Source organism: Phycodurus eques, chromosome 2 (assembly GCF_024500275.1).
Source record: "Phycodurus eques isolate BA_2022a chromosome 2, UOR_Pequ_1.1, whole genome shotgun sequence".
NCBI lineage: Eukaryota > Metazoa > Chordata > Actinopteri > Syngnathiformes > Syngnathidae > Phycodurus > Phycodurus eques.
The window spans coordinates 7890535-7912756 of NC_084526.1; the positions used below are offsets into that span (position 1 = coordinate 7890535).

The 22222-nt window shown below is 40.2% G+C and overlaps 2 protein-coding genes across 2 annotated transcripts in view; both read left to right on the top strand.

The window, feature by feature from the left end:
- si:dkey-234i14.2 (RNA-binding Raly-like protein) overlaps nt 1-17744 on the top strand; it is a 58917-nt gene extending 41173 nt beyond the window's left edge. Inside the window, exons 3-7 of the mRNA XM_061701066.1 lie at nt 6075-6119; nt 10566-10738; nt 12203-12316; nt 14126-14274; nt 16503-17744. Coding sequence (XP_061557050.1) covers nt 6075-6119; nt 10566-10738; nt 12203-12316; nt 14126-14274; nt 16503-16541 — 520 coding nt within the window. The 3' untranslated portion in view covers nt 16542-17744. The remainder of the gene's footprint in view (nt 1-6074; nt 6120-10565; nt 10739-12202; nt 12317-14125; nt 14275-16502) is intronic.
- A 1149-nt stretch (nt 17745-18893) lies between these two features.
- Nucleotides 18894-21342, top strand: uraha (urate (5-hydroxyiso-) hydrolase a). The gene is made up of 4 exons (XM_061701080.1): nt 18894-18977; nt 19135-19265; nt 20279-20414; nt 20613-21342. The coding sequence occupies exons 1-4, from the start codon at nt 18924-18926 to the stop codon at nt 20700-20702; spliced, it is 411 nt and encodes a 136-aa protein (XP_061557064.1). The 5' UTR covers nt 18894-18923; the 3' UTR covers nt 20703-21342.
- Nucleotides 21343-22222: the final 880 nt, after the last annotated feature.

Genomic DNA, 22222 nt, shown 5'->3' on the forward strand with positions numbered 1-22222 from the left:
TGTATAAACATTGTTGACAGTAAACGGTTGGATTCCAATTAACAAATATAAACATCCATGGGAGTCAACGAGTTAAGAATGTTTTTTTTTTTTTAAACTTGTATGACAATTATTCATTGAAATATGAACGGATCGGAAGTTGACCAGCATTAAGTATTTGAATGTGGTTCAATTACTGTATAAAAAGTTTGCAACATTTATGCATTTTTGCTTGTTTTATACAGTGTATTACAGCTACATCGGTGGTTCTCAACTGTTGTCACACTGGGACCCGCATTTTCCTATTGTGCAAAGTCGCAACCCACTTTCATAGAAGGTTAAGAATCAAGATTTTGTTTTTGTCTAAAAATAGCCTCTGAAAAGATAATTACAGTATATTATATTTTCTATTGCCATTTCAAATTAGTTTGCTGTACCACCAAAGGCATATTTCTTACCATGACGTCCGCCAGCCAAAGTCTGAGGTGTCGGCATTTGTTTAAAGAGTAAATTAGTGGCTAGAACACAAGGAAGTAACATTTCTTATCACTTTCTATACTATGTACCGTGTAGGAACTTAGAAAATCAGAATAGGAATACATGTAATTTTTTCACTAGGTGTCTTCGACCCACCCAAAATGGGTCCGTGACCCACGTTTGGGGCCCCACCCACCAGATGAGAATCACAGCAATAGCGTTAATGTAACTGCAAAGTCTGCAATCATGATAATGTTTGTATAATTGTCACTTTGATTCATTTTGGTAATAGTTCATCACAGTTAATGTAAAATCTCAAACAGATGGCAATTGCATCTACAATCTAAAACAATTTTTCACAGATTTCGTTGCTGTGACTCGGGTGGTTTTCAGCTTTCGGCGTGGAGACGCTCATGCACGCAACCACACACACGCACACACACACGCACACACAAAAGCACACACACACAGCGGCAGATGATTTATAGCCAACCGTATAATGGATTGCTCTGGCACTTGAGAAATTATGAAAAGAAATTAATTAGCCTTTAGTGACCCTGCGTCCATCTCTCTCTCTCTCTCTCTCTCTCTCTCTCTCTCTCTCACACACACACACACACACACACACACACACACAGATGCACACATTAAACCAGACGCTAAAGTGCTCACTTGAGTTGTAATTACGTTCTAAATAGGCTAACCTGCTATGAATTTGTCTTCATTGAATTCCACGAAAATACTTGCGAGTTGTCACGTCGTTATTCTACCCCAGTAACATGTTGTATCGACCTTAGATTAGTGATGCATCCCCAAATATTTATTATTTAATATTCAGGGTTACACCACTAATGATGTTATTTACATAGCCTAATCATTTGTGTCATCAGTCGAATAATATACAGCAGATAATTTGCCATTATTTAGGGAGACATTGTTGACTGCGGAGCACTAATTAATATCAAATTATTAAGTAATGGTCATAGACCACAACCAGAAAAATGTAACATACTGTACTATACAGTGTACTGTAAGGACTTTATAAACCAATTGATCAAGTAAAGTAAATTAAACATGACTTTAGTGAGAGTAGTAATGTCTCAGCCAATTTTAAAACAATATGCAATCCAAAAAACTGACTTTACAGCTGATAAAAAGATTTGTGATGATCATGGCAAAATGGATTATTACGGCAGATATGAAGGTAAACAGGAATACAGCAAAATATAACATTCAAGCTGAGCTGGAAGAGGAGCTTACTCCCCCTCAGAGAGTGTTTTTGCGAATTCATGTTATTTTCTAGTTTACCTCAGGCTGATTTCACAAAAAATATGTTATATCTTCTGCAAAAGCAGTCATGATTTTGCTATCTTTGCTTGTGTGTTTGCATGATTATCCAAAAAGTACATAACAGTTTTAACAAGGCATTGTACAGAGATTAGGCTGCATGGGCTAAACTTCTGTTTATTGTTGATAAAAGTGAAGATCCAGATTTTTCGTCCTTTTTTGGGACATCCTTTTTTCCCACTGCCAAAATCCACTCTTTTGGAACCAGGCAAGAATTTAAATCCGGGATTTTATGACCTTATCTTTTTTTCCCCATTCTCTCGCAAATGAATTCTGTGAAATGCATGTAGGATTTTTGTATTCTTCTATTAAACCATGTGAGTCGCAGTTTCCTTCATGCTCTGACAATAAAATCAGTCGCTTCTCAGCCACTGGTCATTTAATCATTAGACAGTTTTAAACATTAATCATGGTAGCAGCAGAACTCAAGTCATCGAGTGTGTTGACAAACTACATGTTAATTAGTACTGCAGTAACGTGATCTAAACTATATGAAGATGTGATACATCAACACTAGGAAAAACTACATTGTCACTGAAATCTAGAGAAACTGTCTTGAATGAGCCCACTAATCTTATTTCTATAGTCAGGTTAAAAGCATCAGACCCTCTAAACGTCGTGTTTTTGCATAACAAAAATGTGAAAAAACACCAAAGGTCCTGTCCTTCAATTGTTTTGCAGTGGCTAATATGTTTTAAATGCAAGTTTTTGCCACCTATGAGTCTGGAATAGACCTATAGGTCCATCCAAAACATTATCAATTTGCAACTTGTGACCAGTGATGGGTAGCAACGTGTTACATTTAATCCATGACATTTACTTAAGTAACGTTTTGGATGAATCGTACTTGACCAATTATTTCAATCCAATATATTTTTTACTTTCACTAGAGTATGTTTTTTAAAGAAGAAATGTTACTGTTACTCTGTTACATTGAGCTACATACAGTATTGTGCATTACTTTAGTATTCTAAAGCAACAGTAACCCTACTTGAGTAAATTTTTTGGCTACTCTACCCACCTTTGCTTATGAACTGACTCTGATGTTTTATTATTATCATTATTATTATTTTACACTAGCCACTCAACTAGGAGGGGAGGAATCTACCACTGCTAGTACTCTGTGTTGTAATCATGGCCATTCTAGTTGGAACAGAACCTATGCATAGACTTCCATCTCAGACAGCATGCTCTCAAACAGCATGACACGGTCTTTATGTTGGCAAGTGAACAGCTTCACCACAAGCTCTCATTATGAATTATTTTGTGGCTGTCTGTCTCCTGAGCTTAGGAAGCCATCTGGTGCGAGACAGACAAGTGCTACTGTGAATAGAAAATATCCTTAAAGTCCAATCCAAAATGAGTTTAGATGAACATGAGCGCAACAAGGATCTTTCCAACATACAAACGTAAGTGTAATTGTGACGGTGTGCCCTTCTTATTCCAATATTAAAATTGACATCTTAGTTGTCTTCCACTAAGACTCCGCCTCCCCGAGCTACCCCAGAGCAGATGGCACAAACTGGGACTGTGTTACTTTCCTAAAATATGGTAAAACATCCCGGAAAAACAACACAATTTCACCAATTGACTGTCGGAGCATGTTTTATCATTTGGATGTGTGGTACTGGTAACAGGTTCCTCCGAAATGTAATGGATGCCTGGACGATTTAATCATGATTTACATCCATCCATTATCAACTGCTTATCCTGATCAGAATCAAGGGAAAGCTGGAGCCTATCCCAGCAGACTTTGGGTCAGAGGCGGGATAGACACTGGACTGATCACCTATCAATCACGGGACAGACACATATTGACAGCCAGTCATCATTCACACTGAGAAGTACTGATGGCTTGCTTTCCTTCGAATTATAACAAGTTTTTCTTTTGCATACAATGCCACCCATTCACGTATATTACGGACCGATTTATTTTTACCTGGTTACTTCAACACTACAATTAATCACGTATATCTGCTTTGTCAACGTCCTGTTTCTACAGTATATGGTTCACTTCCAGGTTCATACCAGCTTAAAGCCAGTTCTTATTCCAAAACCTTTAGCCTTCCTACCACAATGTGAAGTGGGTACTTGAAAAGGTAATTTCTTGAATGGAAGAAAAAATACAGAAACTCAAGGTGGTTTTACCATTTTTGTTTGTTTATTTGTTAAGTTGTGGCTGTGTGTAGGATTCATTTTTAACACTTTGCAAACTATGACATTCATTCATTCATTTTCCTGCGCTTATCCGAGGTCAGGTCGCGGGGGCAGCAGCCTCAGCAGGGAAGCCCAGACTTCCCTCTCCCCAGCCACTTCCTCCAGCTCTTCCGAGGGGAGCCCGAGGCGTTCCCAGGCCAGCCGAGAGATATACCGTAGTCTCTCCAGCGTGTCCTGGGTCGTCCCCGGGGTCTCCTCCCGGTGGGACGTGCCCAGCACACCTCATCTGGGAGGCGTCCGGGAGGCATCCTAATCAGATGTGTGAGCCACCTCATCTGGCTCCTCTCAATGCGGAGGGGTAGCGGCTCTACTCTGAGCCCCTCCCGGATGATCGAGCTTTTCACCCTATCTCTAAGGGAGAGCCCGGACACCCTGCGGAGGAATCTCATTTCGGCTGCTTGTATCCGGGATCTTGTTCTTTCGGTCACGACCCACAGATCGTGACCATAGGTGAGGATAGGAACGTAACTCAACCGATAAATCGAGAGCTTCGCCTTTTAGCTTTACTCCTTCTTCACCACAACGGACTGGTACAACGTCTGCATCACTGCAGACATTGCACCGATACGCCTGTCGATCCATTCTTCCCTCACTTGTGAACAAGACACCAAGATATTTGAACTCCTTCACTTGGGGCAGGATCTCATCCCCGACCTGGAGAGGGCACTCCACCTTTTCCGACTGAGGACCATGGTCTCAGATTTGGAGGTGCGGATTCTCATCCCGGCCGCTTCACACTCGGCTGCGAACTGCTCCAGTGAGAGTTGGAGATCACGGCTTGATGATGTCAACAGAAGCACATCATCTGCAAATAGCAAAGATGCATTACTGAGGCCACCAAACCGGACCCCCTCTACGCCTCGGCTGCGTCTTGAAATTCTGTCCATAAAAGTTATGAACAGAATCGGTGACAAAGGGCAGCCTTGTTGGAGTCCAATCCTCACCGGAAATGAGTCCGACTTACTGCCAGCAATGCGGACCAAACTCTGACACCGGTCGTACAGGGACCGAACAGCCCGTATCAGGGGGCTCAGTACCCCATACTCCTGAAGCACCCCCCCCCCCCCCACAGGACTTCACGAGGGACACGGTCGAACGCCTTCACCAAGTCCACAAAACGCAGGTCTCACTGTCATTGACCATGTGAGCATTATCATACAGATAAACATTTCAGAATTCAAACCAGGACAATCATTGGTGTTCATGGGAAAAGACAACACACAATGGTGTTTTTTCACTTTCAGGCTTTAAATATAATAAAACAAACCTGTTTTGATAGCAATTTGTTCAACACTGTCAATTTTTCAGCTTTCCCTGGCTGGGAAAAATTTCACGCTTCCAATGTTTTATTATGAATAATGCATTGTCCTTTTCGAACACCCACTTAAGCTACAAAAAGCAATTCCTTGGCCGTAAAAAAGTTACTGACAAAATAGGCATACACAGTACAGGAGGGATGTATCCCTGTAGGTGTACAATTTGGAACTGATCCAATTTATGATTGTTCGGCTTTGTTGGAGGTCTGTATTCTAGTTTACTGTGTGAATAAATCCTACAAATGCATTGAAAAGGGATTGAGAAATTGAACTGATGAGTAATAGAGAACGATGAAGGTGGGTATGAATTACTGTAGATGAAAGCACCCCGGTTGAATAAAAGGACAATGAGAGTCAGCAAGGTAGCGACATGGGGGATTATTAGCAGCAATGTGCATGCATTATGGAGGAATGCTGAAGTCTGACACGCCATAATATATTCACACTCAGGTTTAGTGTCACTTTCTCCTCTGCCTCATAGCTTCCCTCATCACACGAGGTGATGCGTTCGCTCGGCACTACAATATATATGAATTTTCCAACTTGGATGCTGTGGCAGAACAACCCCACTGCCCTTTTTTACTCTCGGCTGGAGATCATGAACAATGCAATCTTTCCAGATGAAGTGATTGTATGCTGTAACTGCAGCATGTTGACATCCTGGGAGCATAACGTGTAGTTTTGACAAATACTTTACTCACCCTTCCCTCCCCTCTCCTCCTTGTCTCCATTATGCAGCACCGAGCTGGACCTGGATGACAGCTATGAGGACTACTATGACAGGTAGTGATAGGAAGCAGGACACACACCTGACTCAGTACTGTGTGTGTGTGTGTGTGTGAGTGCGCGTGCGTGTGTGTGTGTGTGTTGTGTGTTCAAGAGTCTTAAGAATGTTCGTCACTGATTCGTTTTGCAACCTCGTCTATGTCTGTTAATGAATGTCCCACGAGTCAGTCAACTCAACCTGTTCATGTATAGTAAGTGTACAAAATCGTTAGCCTAATAGCGTCATTGCCCAAATCATTTTTCAACGTTTTTGGAAAATGTGTTCAAAAACACAACAAATTCAACAACAAAAGATCTCAGTTGCCTTGATTCAACATGACTTAGAATCTGCACAGACGTACAGAAAACAAATACTAATTTTAGCAAGCACATTGGTATTTCTAATTGATATTGTGACATTAAGTTAAAATGACTTGGGGAATTGAGCTATTAGGCTACAAAATGCACTGTATATTTGGATACCTATGATAAATACTACATCTTGCTGGTGTCGGGCGTAATCCTCACGTCACCAAAAGCATCACTTTTCAGAAAACCAAAAAAATGGCATGCTTGTTGAGCAATCAACATTGCATCGTCAAAAAAAAAACAAGCCCTTTTCAACCCTTTTGATTAGTTAATAATTTGCACACAAAAAAAAAAAACACTGTATAAATAGCACAAATGTATGATGCAAAAAAATATGAAATTTACCAAATTTGGATTGGAGGTTTCGGCCCGACGCAAGTGATCTGCAGAATGCTCAGCTGCAGACAAGGGAGAGTTTTATACACTAGAGAATCATCCAGCCATCCATTTTCTTAGCCCTTTATCCTCACAAGGGTCGCGGGCTGCTGGAGCCTATCCCAGCTATCTTCGGGCAGGAGGCGGGGCACACCCTGAACTGGTTGCCAGCCAATCGCAGGGCACACATAAACTACCATTTGCACACACATTCACACCTAAGCAATTTGGAGTCAATAAACCTACCATGCATGTTTTTGGGATGTGGGAGGAAACCGGAGTGCCCGGAGAAAACCCATGCAGGCACGGGGAGAACATGCAAACTCCACACAGGCGGGGCCGGGATTTGAACCCCGGTCCTCAGAACTGTGAAGCAGACGCAGTCGGTCACCATGCCGCTACTAGAGAATCAATTAACTTCAATTCATTTCAATTCAGATGTGAAAGCAATCACTTCTTTATCATTATAAGTAATTGGTTTGTTTCCTCCTTTGTTGAGTTAATTGATTGCAAAAAACATTAAATCTGGATCTGATAAAGACTAGATATTTTTCTTTAATTAAAACTTAAAATCCATCCATCCATTTTCTATACCTTATCCTATTCAGGATGGTGGGTGAGCTGGAGCCTATCGCAGCTGACTTTGGGTGAGAGGTTAGGGTACACCCTGGACTGGTTGCCAATCACAGGGCAAATATAGACAAACAATCATTCACACCTATGGACAATTTGGATTTAATTAATCTAACAATGATGTTTTGGGAATTTTACACAATGAAAACTACAACCACAATATTGAGGATATTGCTCAATGAATGCCTCTAGGCTAAATCCAAATTTAGCAATATTCTGTTTATAAATCTGAATTTGTAATGCTTATTTGTTAATAAAGTCCATGTTAGTGCAGATCACTTTGCAGCGTATCCTTTAGTTTGAAAGACTGCAGGTCCAAGTGACTTTGTATTATTGGTCCAAGAGTGAAATTGCTCAGGGACCTTCATACATCCCCAAGGCTTACACGCACAAACACAACATTGCTGCTTTGTTGCTTTGTGTATTAACTGTCATACTTTCCTCGATGCTGTTTTCCTTGCTCTGCATTTTCTTGCCTTTGCTCAGGGGGGCAACACTTGCCACTGATTTTCAATTTGTTTTAACGCAGTGCATGATTACCCCATGCTGCTGGCTAGCATAAGTGACAGCTGAGTGTGTGTGCGTGTATCTACTGTGTATGCACATTTTTACATGCAAGCACAGCAGAAACTGCACGCGTTTGCATTTGTGCACTCGCGTTTCTTATTAGTGCACATCAGTGTGTGATACAGAGTGAGGTAACTGGTATTGTCCAGTCTCACCTTGTGCCAAGATGAAGGAAAAGTTCTGACACAAAGATAAACTGCTCAAGTTGACAAAGTTGCTTTCCACAGGGGTCTAATCCATGGAGACAAACACACGTACACACACTTTGCTGTAATCCTCTCTCATCTTCTGAGCTTCCATTTTCTGGGATGATACTTCAGAGCCAGCGTAACAACACATTGTCTGTGTGCCCCTGCAAACTGCTCTGAGGGACTTTAAACTCCCATGAGCCATTTGGTCCCTATGTCTCCCCACATGGACAATGCTTAAAGCCTCTAATCTCGCACATTTCTGGCAGCCTAATACACTTCATCCCGATGTGACACAGTGAAGCGTGTCTGTCTGTGTGAGTGTGTGCGCGCACCGCTGATGAGCACAGTTTGTCTGAGCACTCGGCTCAGCGGAGAGGCTTCAGAGGACATCAGAGTGGAAAACCAAAGAAAACACTTCTCGCGCTGTGACTGACTGACTGGCTAACAGCTCAATCAGTAAACCTGCATTAAGTGCTCGTAGCTCGACAGCTTGCCTCCCTCTTGTTGGTTTTGCTCAAACTATTTGAAAACGGCTCACGAAATTCCGTTACTTTCACATTCTACATGCAAAAGTCTTGGGGCATACCTCAAAATCAATGAATGAATGAATCTGAGTTGTCAATCAGTCTTCATTCTTATATTTCGCGGCCTGCGGAAATCCAGCGCAACTGTGCACCGTAACTGTGCATCAGGGGCTGGTTAGATCGGTGTTGGTAATTCCGTGGACCAGCGCACTCCAGCACATCTAAAAGAAGGAGGTCTCCACTGCTGTGGATGTGTTTACAGCCGACTTCATTCAAAACCAATCAAAGCGGCTCCTCTCATTCCCTTCAAATGAGGCCCGTTAGTCGCGCACTGACAGTCTTGACATGGCAGAGCGCAGACAACCAAATATTTCATAAGAAAAAACTGATTTGCTCGAGTCTGGGAGCTTAAAGCGTGCATAGTAGAGCTGTACGGAACTGCAAGCAGACCTCCACGGGCGGATGCTGTAAATCTAGCTTGGGAGGAGATCACAGCGTGAAGTGGGCACTTGTACACCGCTCCCCGCCCCTGATCCTTCGTGTGCCTCCCCCATACCTGTGCTGACCAGTGGGATGATTTAAAAAAAATATGATGATAATAATAATTATAATAATAACAATAATCATCATCATTATCATACAGGTAATAATAAAGTGTTCAATTAATTTATTTCTATAATGTGCACCTATTTATGAATGAAATACATCTGACATCTTTTAACAGTTGCCCTGTGATTGGCTGGCGACCAGTTGCCCTGCGATTGGCTGGCGACCAGTTCAGCGTGTACTCCGCCTCTCGGTAGAGAAATTGGATGGATGGATCTTTTAATAGTTATAATTTGCTGCTGCTGCTGCTGTATTCTTATTTGTTATAATTCAATATACAGTATTTTAAAGAAAATATAAGATCGACTCGTGTGTATTTTCATCAGTGTCTGTTTGCATGTGTGTGCAGGTTGATGTTGGTGAGTCTCGCACAGGGCGCCATTCAAGCTAGTTTTGCTTGTTTTTCCGCATCTTTGTTGTGCCTTCGATCATATGACGGTGGTGAATACGCATAGTAGTTAACTTAGTTTTTGAGTGTTTGAGTGTGAGTTCATTGCAAGTTGACACACAGTTGCGTTAGTCTAACCGGCATGGAATTGGCCTGAGAGGGTGTCAGTGGCACCCCTTGCCTGGTGGTGAGCTATTGATTGGCGCTGGCAGGACCAATTACATTCAGTGACAGATCGAGACATGGAGCCCTCCACAAGGATGGGCCAATTCCAGAGCAAGATTAATTCAACAGCTGGAAATAACACAACAGAAATTAAAGACACACATATAAAAATTCAAACTTGTGTTGTTTTGTTTTGAACTGCATGTCTGACATTTTCAGGAAAATATATTTATGAAATAATCTCTCTGGTTTGCTTTCTTGTGTCCTATAATCAAATCATATTTTTAATCAATTCAATAAATTCATAAAAAACATAATTTCACTTTTCTTCTTGCACTTCAATATGTTTTTATCTCATCCCTAGTAATCACTCAAATCCAAAACCAGTATGTATTATTATTGTGGGTGTTACAACTGGTGTTATTTATTTGTTGTTTCGTTTCTTTATTTTACTATACACTTAAAATGTTGTTTGTTTTTTTTTGCTTCAACATTTATTTGACATGGAGGTTTAAAGGTTTTTGAAGGTTCTGTCTTTCTTTGTTACACAATTATTGTTTTCAGCATTTAGATGTAGTATATAACGAAGCACCTGCCCATATAACAGGTTCACATTCATTTTATCTTGTGTCTGTTTGCATTATAGGGTGTATGACTACCAGCGTGTCCCAGCCTCCCTGTCTCCCCTGCCTTCAATGGGGCCGAGTCTGCCCAAACGATCCCGCTCATCTTCTTACTCCTCCAAACACAGAGGCAGTCGAGACAAAACCCACTCCAAAAGCTCCAGAGCCCACTCCACTAGTTCCACCACAACCAAGTGTGAGTAGTATGGATATGTTCCAGATCAGACTGGACATATTTAACAATATACACTAATTAGCTATATCATATAACCTTTTATGGAAATATTAATCAGCGCAGGTAACTAAAATATTGGAAACTCCGCTCAGAATGCTGCAGTGCAGTTTTACATCACAATAATAAATATACTGTTAAATGAATAGCTTTCTGACAGCATCAGTGAAAATAAAGGTGGAATATTGAATACATCTAATTTATTCAATCACATAGATTGTGCAAGTGTACTTGTAATATTTTGGCTATTGAGTGTACAGGGTATCCCAAAAGTCACTATAGACTTCATTTTCTGTCATTCAGACACACGTGAGGCCATCATTATTTGACAGCTTAGGGTTTGCAGTTTTTGCTAGTATATCATTCCCTTAGCCATTAGCAACGTTGCAAAATTGCTGCCTGGTAAGATGTTTTTCTGTCCCCAACTGCAGTTCAGCGCCAGTTTGAGAAGTTTTATGGCCATCGTACTGCTCCCACACTTGGTACATGTTCTGCTATCTACCACCATTGATGAAAACACCAAACTCCTAGAGGAGGCCTTCGCACATAGCCGACGAATTCTTATCCAGAGGGCTGCACTGGTACTCAGCATAAACAAAAGCTCGATTCAGCAGATGCTTCGGAGAGCGATAAAGCCTTACTCGTACTGATTCAGGTCTTTTCAATCGGGTGTTTTCATTAGTCCTGGCCATAGCAAGCCTTCCGCTGCATACCTGTAGTTTGTCAAGAACAGATCCTGTTTCACTTGGGATGAAATTGTACTATTTGTTGGAACAGTGTGACATCCATAAAGCTTCTCAAACTGGCACTGAACTGCAGTCTGGGGCAGAAAAACTTATTGCCAGGCTTAAATTTCAATTGGCAATGTTAATTGGCAAGTCATGGGCAAGGGAATGAGATGCTTACAAAAACTGCAAAACCTAAGCTCTCAAATGCTGATGGCCTCGTGTCTCTCTGAATGATACCTGAAATGATATAAAGGTGTGGATAGTGACTTCACACTCACTTGACTTCACATGTGGAAGAAAAACATAGAGTACAGTACAAATTTCCATAATTGTCTAGTTGACATTTACATTTCAGCCCCATATGTCACTGTCAACAAGACATATTGTCACTTTACAATAAAAAGCCAGACCTTTCCCATTTTTTGACTACAGCATTAATTATTTACATATTATTTTCTTTCATCAAGAATATAACTTGATTTTGTGCTTTAGACCCTACTTAGAAATATAAACATAGTCTGTCAATGCCTCCTAAGAAGGTCATGCCATGAGTGACTAAAAGCACATAACACCAAAAGGCTTAGAAGTATCTGCTTTAAAAAAAAAATAAGGCATAGCACCAGTCTTATAATCAATTAACATGTAAAGAAGGAAGTGTTTCAGTGGTTCTACTGTTTCGGTACTTCCTCTGTCCCTGCAGTGGATATGGAAGAGTTGCAGGTGATTAAAAAGGAGCTGACTCTGATAAAGACACAGATCGATGGGCTGCTTGACAGTCTTGACAGGATGGACACACACACGAGCAACCATAAAGGTGAGACATTCATTCGGAGAGACTCCAGTGACAAAAAAAGGTGAAGGGAGGTCTAACGACACATCATGTATTTTTACGTCCCCCAACATTTTAAGGCTGACTCCAGTGAAATGTTAGATTTCTGATTTCTGCTCCATTTGTTCCAAGACTCAAATGCGTGATCAAAATCGTTCAGGACCCGGTGCTGCTGAGTGACTGGGAGATGGGGGTGGGTGTTTTACCTGACAAAATCCATTATTTTTCCACTAGTCAGGAATTTTGAAATGTTGAACAAGGTCGATATCAACTACAGTGGGGAGATGGGGACTAATGGCAGTTTAATAACATGCTGAATGAACAGTGTGCTTGGAAGCACTGTGACAGATGATGCCTTAAGATTAAAAATTGGAACAACACGACACGATACAAGAGAGCTGTGGCTGCCCCCTTGTGGAAATATGTGCACATGATTATAGCCACTAACAACAGGCCAGGACATCATGAGATAGATGTACAATATCATTCTGAAGAATTTGGCTTATTTAAATTGTTAAAAAGAAGAATATAAAATGATTTTTTTTTTTTGCGGTAAAAAACCTTGCTTATCACAACTACCATACTCAATTATATTATTAAAAAAACAAAAAAATGTCACAATTTGTAAGACCTTCTGCATTCTTGAAAAATAACATTCATGAGTCTTTAATGAATGTTTAGGGCTGAAGGTACACTGCTTGACTGAAAGTCAGACTATTTAGTTATGTGGCGCACGCATGTCAACTTAATAGATCATATTTACTGTATGTTGCACCTCACTTAAATTAACAATATGTGCAATTTGACTTGAAAATACCAGCTTCTAAATTATGGTGATGGTAGACTCTTGTAACAAAGACAACTGTGATACTGCCATTAAAAAATACCAATGTGCTTGCTAAAAACTGTTAAAAATAAAACTTTTTCTTTATTGTTTATGTAGATTTTCAATCATTCTAGGGCATGATAATCGGCAAAGGTTGATTCGAGGCAACAAAACCTTTCTTATGTGTTGTTTTGTTTCTTGTTTTCCCGAAAACTTTCAAACTAGCATGATGATTTGCACGAGAGTTCCTGCTAATGTTAAGACACGTGTGCAGTGCTTGTACAATTTTGCATCACATTACTGAAAAATCTACCCTGAGACTTTCTACAACGTATTTTAATTTAGTTAAAAACGATGCTATAAACTAGTACGTCAATCATTGATAAACATGTATGTGTATGATATGACACAGAAGCTTATGTTTTGCTTGGGCTCACTATTTGGCAAATTCAAACTATCTATTTTCACATTTGTGAATTTGTCATCACCATAAGCTGCTACCATTGCTAACAAGACCAGCATTTATTTTATATTAGACTTTCTCCTTGTTCTTATGTATTGAATTGTATAATACAATGTTTTTACAATATATAAAGGTTTTATAAAGTCTACACACCTATAAACATGTTATCTTGATCAGGTCACGTTCATTTCAAGATGTTAGACTTGACAGGAGTTTGTATTCAGCATGTGCATGTAATCACTGATTTGGCTTCTCACTTTACATTAACATGTACTGCTGTCTATTTGTATCTTGAAATTTTTATTTGAAAGTACACTAGTCACCACACCTCATAGCTTTTGGGTGGCACCTGAGAAAAATAACAATTGTTCGCTACTTTAATCTTCAAGCTGTCACTCTGCCCATCTCTTCATGCAACAACATACAACTAATACAAAAACTCAATATCTCATTTTAGACTATTGCTTCCTTTCTCTCTATATACGTGTTTACTGATGTCTTGTAGGTTCCCCTTTGAGGGAGGAAAGTCCAGCTTGCTCGCTGTACGCCAGCAGTCCAGAGCACTCCCTTTCTTCCCTCTCTCCACCTAGCTCCCATCATCGAATCCACAGGGAGACCTCCGTTCCGAGAGGGCCCAATGATGACCACCATATGGTAAATAAAAACAACTCCGGTGGGACACAATAATTCTAATTTCCTGATGTTTTTGTTTGGTGATATCCTTTCATACCCTCACAAGCCAAATTGTATGGCACAAAGCAAATTAACTTAGTCAATCTGGTTTAGAGGCTGCATTTTGTCTATACTAACCTATTTTGAGTTATATTTTGCTGGATATACAGTGTTCCTAATCCAGTGGTACCGGGAGATATGAGTGACCTGAGTTAAAAGCTTGCCGATTCTTTTTCTTTGACTTGCGAGCGAAACCTTGAGATACGAGTGTTGTATGGTGGCAGGTGATTTAACTCACCTTCACAACAAAGCAGCAATTTGGAAGCTATAATTGGTAAATAGTCTTCAAAAAAGAGACTTCAAGATGTTTATTGCCACTCTCAGCTGACATAAAGAAAACATAAAAACAAAGAGAATTACACATTGTGAATTTAATAGAACCACATCACCTCAGCTACCTTAATGTTAACACACAATGGGAAACTCCATAGTAATCAAAATCTGAATTGCAGTTGCACAATGTAGCAACTTGCAGATTACAGTCAAAATGCACACAAGCTTTCATGCACGCTAAAAAATACATTTCCAAGTTTTTAAAATAGCAAGACCCAGCCGGCCGCTACACCGCCACCAAGCCATACAAATGCAGTATATAAAATATGTATACACACGTGGACAAAATTGTTGGTACTCCTCCATTGATGAAAGAAAAACTCACAGTGGTCACAGAAATAACTTTAATCTGACTGAAGTAATAGTAAATAAAAATGTCATGAAAGTTAACCAACGAAATCATCCATCCATCCATCCATTTTCTGAGCCGCTTCTCCTTACTAGGGTCGCGGGCGTACTGGAGCCTATCCCAGCTGTCATCGGGCAGGAGGCGGGGTACACCCTGAACTGGTTGCCAGCCAATCGCGGGGCACATACAAACAAACAACCATTCGCACTCACATTTACACCTATGGGCAATTTAGAGTTTTTTCAATTAACATGCTCGTCTTTGGGATGTGGGAGGAAACCGGAGTGCCCGGAGAAAATCCACGCAGGCACGGGGCGAACATGCAAACTCCACACAGGCGGGGCCGGGGATTGAAACCCGCTCCTCAGAACTGTGAGGCTGACCCTCTAACCAGTTGTCCGCCGTGCCGCACCAACTAAAATGTTCATCAAATTTGTCGACGTGGGGACGGGGTTATTTGTCTTTGCTAATGTGTCAGCTGCGTTTTCCACCTGCTCGGATAGCATCGCAAGTGTAATCCAGTGGCTTGGTGATGAAGTCCTGACGGACAGTGAAGTCACAAATAAGCCTTTTACTTTCGCTCTATGTGGAGGTGTGCTTTTCTCTTCTGACACCGGGCTGTCTGAGAACAAGTAGCCGTTTGCCTAGTTGCAACCCCCTAGCTCCACCCTAGTCATCATGGAAACAAAAAGACATACTCAGTTTTGTACATGCGGGCGTGCTGAGTTGCAGCTCATTCTTCCTCATCAGGAGAAAAAAGGAGAGTGACTAATTACTCAGACATTGCTTTTGAATTGTGCTTTGACAGACTTATTTTAAAAAACAAACTCATTATAAGGGCCTGGACAGAAATGATGGTTTGATTGAGCAGCAAATGTGCAGCGAAGGGGAAAGTGTGACCAAAAAATTGTTTATTTTTAATTATATTTAATAATGTCATTACTGTATGTTTTTAAAAAGTATACTAAAAAAAATTACATTTTTTGTTGTTTTATTGAGAGGCAGGAACGGATTAATGGCATTTCCAGTCATTTCAATGGGGAAAGATGATTTGAGCTACAAGTGTTTTGAGTTACACGCATGGTCAAGGAACAAATAACAACTTGTATATCAAAGTACCACTGATATTTAGATGATTTAACGCTTGTTAAGGTAGTCACCGATGGTGTTGCCCGCCAGTGAGGGTTCAGTTACCACTCAGTGTGAATGTGAATGTTTGCCTGTCTGCCTGTCTCTATATATGTGCCCTGTGATTTACTAGCCAACAGTCCACCTTTTGCCCTAAATCCAGCTCCCCAGAAACCTGAACAGGATAAGAAAAGAGATGAATGGATGGATGGAAGCTTGTTGTTTGTACGATGACTTATGAAAGTTGACTCTCCAGATCACTGTAGAATTAATTTGTGATGAAAGCTGAGTCATTCTGAGCTTGCAATTTCATAATGTCTCTCTTTGTTTGATGTGGCAGATGAACAATCACAGCTTTGACCCTGAAGATGAAATATGAGGCTTGAAGAAAACAAAGTGCAGAAGACAAGAATGAAGTGACAAAAGTTGTGCAAAAGAACAGCAAACGATGAAGCCACTATCTTTATTCTAAGCTCCACCGGGAGTGCACATATCAAACAACACTGTACATTTGACTGGTTGCTGCAGCTGTATCTGCATTTTAGTGAAAAGAAAAGAAAAACAAAAATTAAAATATACACCTCATACTCATTCACGCATATGAGATGTTTTCGGATGGACTGAGCAGGAAGGAGTTAAATCTTATTTCCAGAGTAGTTGTGAAGGACAGCTGGAGGCAGAATCCTGCATCCATATGCATTCCTATTGTGCTGTACCAGTGAATTTGCATGAACACAAAGGCTCCAGCAATAATCCAAACACAGTATTGCAGTGTTAATCCAAATGAGGAATTGGGATCCCCTGGTGAGAACATAAAATAATCTAGTACTAATTTCTGTTTATCACAATCGTTTAAGCCTTCTTCTGACTGGAATTGAAAAGATTGTACATGGTAATTTACATGTTTTGCTAGAAGGACAAGAATTTTTCTGCTGCCTCATCGGTTTTACTTGAGCAAGGACAGTAAAAAAAAATTCGAAAGTTTAGACGTTAACAGTCCATTTAACAGAATGAGGAATACTGAATAAGCACATGCTGTTAAAACAATGTATACGCCTCATACACGGTAAACCTTAGTATTTTCAGAATGCAGTATGAATGTACTGTTTCCATGGAAATAAATTATCCGTCAGTCCACTCACACATTATCAGACTTTACAATACAAGTAAATTATAGAGGTTAGTCAATCTCACGGCTCTTGATCAAGTTCTGTTAAATTATGTTATTCTGTATGTACTAGTATGCCATTTTGGAGTCATTTTAGTACTTTCAAACAATTAGACGAATGATACCACTCTCTTCCATTATGAGTATGGCACAGAGCTGTGTCAAAGTGCTGTGACCCAGGTCAGTGTGTAATATTGTGCATTATTGTAAACTTAACTGTAAGTGTTCAGCTGTCTGATTTCACTTTTGCTTTATTTTGTACCAAAAAAATACCTGTATACAAAAACAATGATGCTATTATAAATTATATGGTGTTACATGTTTTTGTTGCCATTCATGAGATGAACCAAGTGGAAAATACTCATTGTCACTAGTAAAGGTATTTTCATATTGATTATACAAGTGATGGGAGTGTGTTTTTATTTCACCAATGAGGGACAAGTGATGGCATGAAGTATTAAGAGATAAATATTTGGGAATCGGTAATTGACTGGCTAGGGTGACGTTCAACTTTCCGATTCGGTAGCAGCAATGTTGTTTTCTGGATGGATGGATGGATGGATGGATAGATAGATGAATATATGGATGGATGGACATCCATCCATCCTGTGTGATGTACTACGTGTACTTTTTGGATCATATATCCAATGACCATCTAACTGCATATTGTTGAGACCATTGTTGTTTAAATTACAGGAAGTCCTTGCGTTATTCACTAACCGATGAAAATGCAGTAGTAAAGTCATAATTACAGTAAATATTTTCATGAAAAACACTTTTTGGCCATAAATATAAAATAATGAAATGAAAACGGCTAACAAAAAATATATTTTCTTACTTTTACTCCTGTGGTTGAATTGCACACTGGAAATGGCGTACACTAGTTCATTTTGCGCTGTTTTTGTAGCTACAAGGACTCCGTGTACATCTTCACACCTTACTGTGGATCAAAAACAAAAAGCCTGACTGAGCCCGAGATTGAAACAAGGTTTTATTCAGTAAAGCATTAACACATTAGAAAAAAAATATACCATAGCCAATGCACAAGAAACTATCCATCCATTCTCAACACCGCTTGTCCTGTTTAGGGTCACGGGGAGCTGGAGCCTATCCCAGCCGACTTTGGGCGAAAGGCGGACTACACCCTGAACTGGTCGCCAGTCAGTCGCAGGGCACAGACGTGATAACTACCCAGAGAAAATACTATAACTGTCTCGTGGGATGAAAGGCCCCTATGTCTCTCTACACATGAGAACTCTTGTCAACCATTGCAGTGCCCTCCAGGAGGAATGTGGTAAATAATCACCACTGTTGAAGCTGTTAATTGGGTTTTGGTTGTCAAATGTTTACTTTTTCTTAACCATATACAGTATATACGGTACTGTACATTCACTACACACACATATAATACTGTAAACTTAAAACAACATTTTTTTTTCCTCATCTGCACACACTTAAGCTCCAGAAGAACTGCCCACTTTGACAGATTCCCACAAAGTACAAAGTGCTGCAAGCAAATAGGAGGAGGAGCTTAGTTCTTGCGTAACCAGTTTGCTGTTTAAAGAGAGGTTCGGATTGTATTCATCCGTGCATATGAGTTCAAACAGGCTAGAGCGACTCAAGAGCCATATTTTGCCTAAAAATAAGGTAAGAATGTGGTGTGCTTGACAAAGGGTCCTTTTAACACTCTTTGCAAAGTGATTAATGCGTTTAGAATGTATTGTACACAGTATTAAAAGTCTGGAAGTATCATGTGTCTGCCTGTCTATCTAGTTATCTATCTAACAAGGTGATTGTTTTGTAGATAAGAGCAATGGCAAGTCCTGTGACCACACACGTGCTGAACACTGCCAATGGTGTCCCCGGGGCCAAGATAGCCCTCAGCCTACATCGACTCGACCCCTCAACTGAGACATGGCTGTTGATTAACACTGGGTAAAACATCCATCAATCAATTTTCTTGTGCTTACTACCTCTCCCAGCTGACTTTGGTTAAGAGGCGGGGTACACCCTCCTGGACGAGTCACCAGCCAGTCGCGGTGAAACCATATAGTCAAACAAGCATTCACGCTCGCGCCTATGGATAATTTAGAGTCTTCAGTTTACCTAACATACAATATTTTGAGAATGGGGGACGAAGCTGGATTACCTGGAGAAAATATGTTGAAATATTGCTAGCTACTATAATTCCAAGGAAAATATTTAATTTCTTTTACAGATGCTCAAGATATTTCCTACTAGATATACATCAATATAAAACTTTTGTTTTTATTACTGAAGGCCTATTTTGTTGTTGTAGAGAGGTACTGTACATCTAACGAATAAAGAAGAGAAGAATATAAACCACATATTTACATCATTTAAAAAAAATCAATAATGGTATCAAGGCAGACAATGCAATAGCGCCACATGCCGGAGTATAAAATAAACTACATACATCCAATTGAGAGGTCATAATGTCTATAAAAGGCGGCACGGTGGACAAATGGTTAGAGCGTCTGCCTCACAGTTCTGAGGACCCGGGTTCAATCCCCACCCCCGCCTGTGTGGAGTTTGCATGTTCTCCCCGTGCCTGCGTGGGTTTTCTCCGGGCACTCCGGTTTCCTCCCACATCCCAAAAACATGCATTAATTGGAGACTCTAAATTGCCCGTAGGCATGACTGAGAGTGCGAATGGTTGTTTGTTTGTATGTGCCCTGCGATTGGCTGGCCACCAGTTCAGGGTGTACCCCGCCTCCTACCCGATGATAGCTGGGATAGGCTCCAGCACGCCCGCGACCCTAGTGAGGAGAAGCGGCTCAGAAAATGGATGGATGGATAATGTCTCTAAACAAATAGAAATGTATTCAGTTTGTACTTGTGGAGATTTTTTCTCTTTTCTTGTCTATAGTGAAATCACAAAATCAATCAATAAAATATTACATTATATTGAAATACTGTCTCAACAGGCTCACAAATGCTGATGGCCGCTTCCCTGGACTCATCTCGCAACAACAATTTCTGTGTGGTGTGTACAAATTGCGCTTTGAAACTGCTCAGTACTGGGAAAGTATGGGGGAGACCTCCTTTTACCCATATACTGAGGTGAGACCTGCTTCCAATGAATGTGCATTGAACTTCTTTGTTTTTCAACGTTCTTACACTTATTGGGGAGGCCTGAACATTGTCCTCACTTCTTGCAGTTTTACCACATTTCTGCTCCAGTTAATTCATATCCAATGTTACTATCGTACAAACCGTATCAGTTTAATACAGTTGGTGACCTTCATGTTTTTATTTCAGATTGTCTTCACCGTAAGCGACGCAGATCAAAAGTACCACATACCACTGCTCTTGAGTCGTTTCTCGTACAGTACGTACAGAGGGAGCTAGAGGTCAAGTGTGTGGTGACCTTCAGCGACTGGCATGCTTCTTTCTTGGAAACATTCTCAGTTCAAATGACACGAGTGCTACAGCCATTCTACTCAAAAAACAAATGTGCCAATAATTATTTGTATTCTTTATAAGAAATTAGGTATTACAACCAGTAGTAGTCTTTGAAATTAAATAATTATATTTTGATACATTTCACTTAGTAGTAATAGTTTAACCCCACTTAATGTAATTTTTGGAATATGAATGAAATTATTAAACATGTATGTATGTAACATGCAGTACATTTTCTGATATGTCTCTTTGTGAACTAAAAGATTGAAGCAGAGTACACATATGGTACAACAATTTTTAAAATTTGAGTGACCCTACACATGATGAGGAAAATAATCTGCATGTGTGTGCTCATTGTTGCTTGTATGGCATGAGATGTACAGTACTGTAGATGACCAACACCATATCTTATATATCTTCACCGATAATCGTGAGTATACTGTCGTCTGTCGTAGTACCAAGTGAAAAGCAGTATGGGCACCCAGACTGCTGGAAAATTGTAGTAGTAGTAATAGTAGTACATTGCAGTTGAAAATTCTTCTTGTCTCCTGGTCTGCTTGGCACATGCAAGCATTCACTCTGAATATGTTCTTCAGCTAGTAGAATGCTGTTTTAGTGATTGATTTGATATGACTGTTGGAAGTCAAGTCGGAATCTATCAATACACCAAGGTTTCGGACTTGGACTTTGGTTTTTAAAGAGACAGACTCCAGGTATTTATTAACATCAACCCTCTTTTCTTTGTTGCCAAAAGCAATTATCTAAGTTTTGTTGTGGTTTAATTGAATAAGGTTTTGGCTCATCCAGTTATTTATCTTTTCTAGACACTGACACAACACCTCAATTGAACTGTAGTCATCTGGAGACACTGCTAGATATAACGGTGTGTCATATGCATAGCTTTGATAGTCAACATTAAGGTTCTGAATAATTTAAACAAAGGGTATGATATCCAGGAGGAGAGGTCCAAGAACTGACCCTTGAGGAACCCCATAGGTCATTGCCATTCGATGAGCTTGAACACTTCCAATGGTTAGGAAATAACTCGTTTTCTCCAGGTAGGACCTGAACTATTTAAGGACTGTTTCATTTAGTCCGACCCAAGTTTCCAACCCGTTTAGCAGTATATTGTGATCTACCATATCAAAAGCCACACTGAGATCCAACAAGACCAGAATTGACACATTTCCCGAGTCAGTATTCAACATTATAACATTTAGCACTTTGATAAGAGCTGATTCTGTACTGTGATGAGTTCGGAAAACTGACCAAAGTCCATTTAAATGCAAGAAGAACAGAATAGGCGAGAGTTGTGGCAGAACAATCATGACAACACACCTACTCACAATCCCCTGAGCATGTAACACTTCCTAGCAAAGAAAAAACATCGCCGCACTGGCACAACGTCCCTGCACACCCGACCTGGCTTGGTGTGATTTTTTTTTTTCCCTTTTTCCCAAGCTCAA

Excerpts from the sequence above, each read along its gene's own strand:
- uraha (XM_061701080.1), top strand. The coding sequence starts at position 18,924 with ATGAGTTCAAACAGGCTAGAGCGACTCAAGAGCCATATTTTGCCTAAA. Across the intron at positions 18,978-19,134 it reads ATATTTTGCCTAAAAATAAG|ATAAGAGCAATGGCAAGTCC; the intron begins GTAAGAATGTGG and ends ATTGTTTTGTAG. Across the intron at positions 19,266-20,278 it reads TGGCTGTTGATTAACACTGG|GCTCACAAATGCTGATGGCC; the intron begins GTAAAACATCCA and ends CTGTCTCAACAG.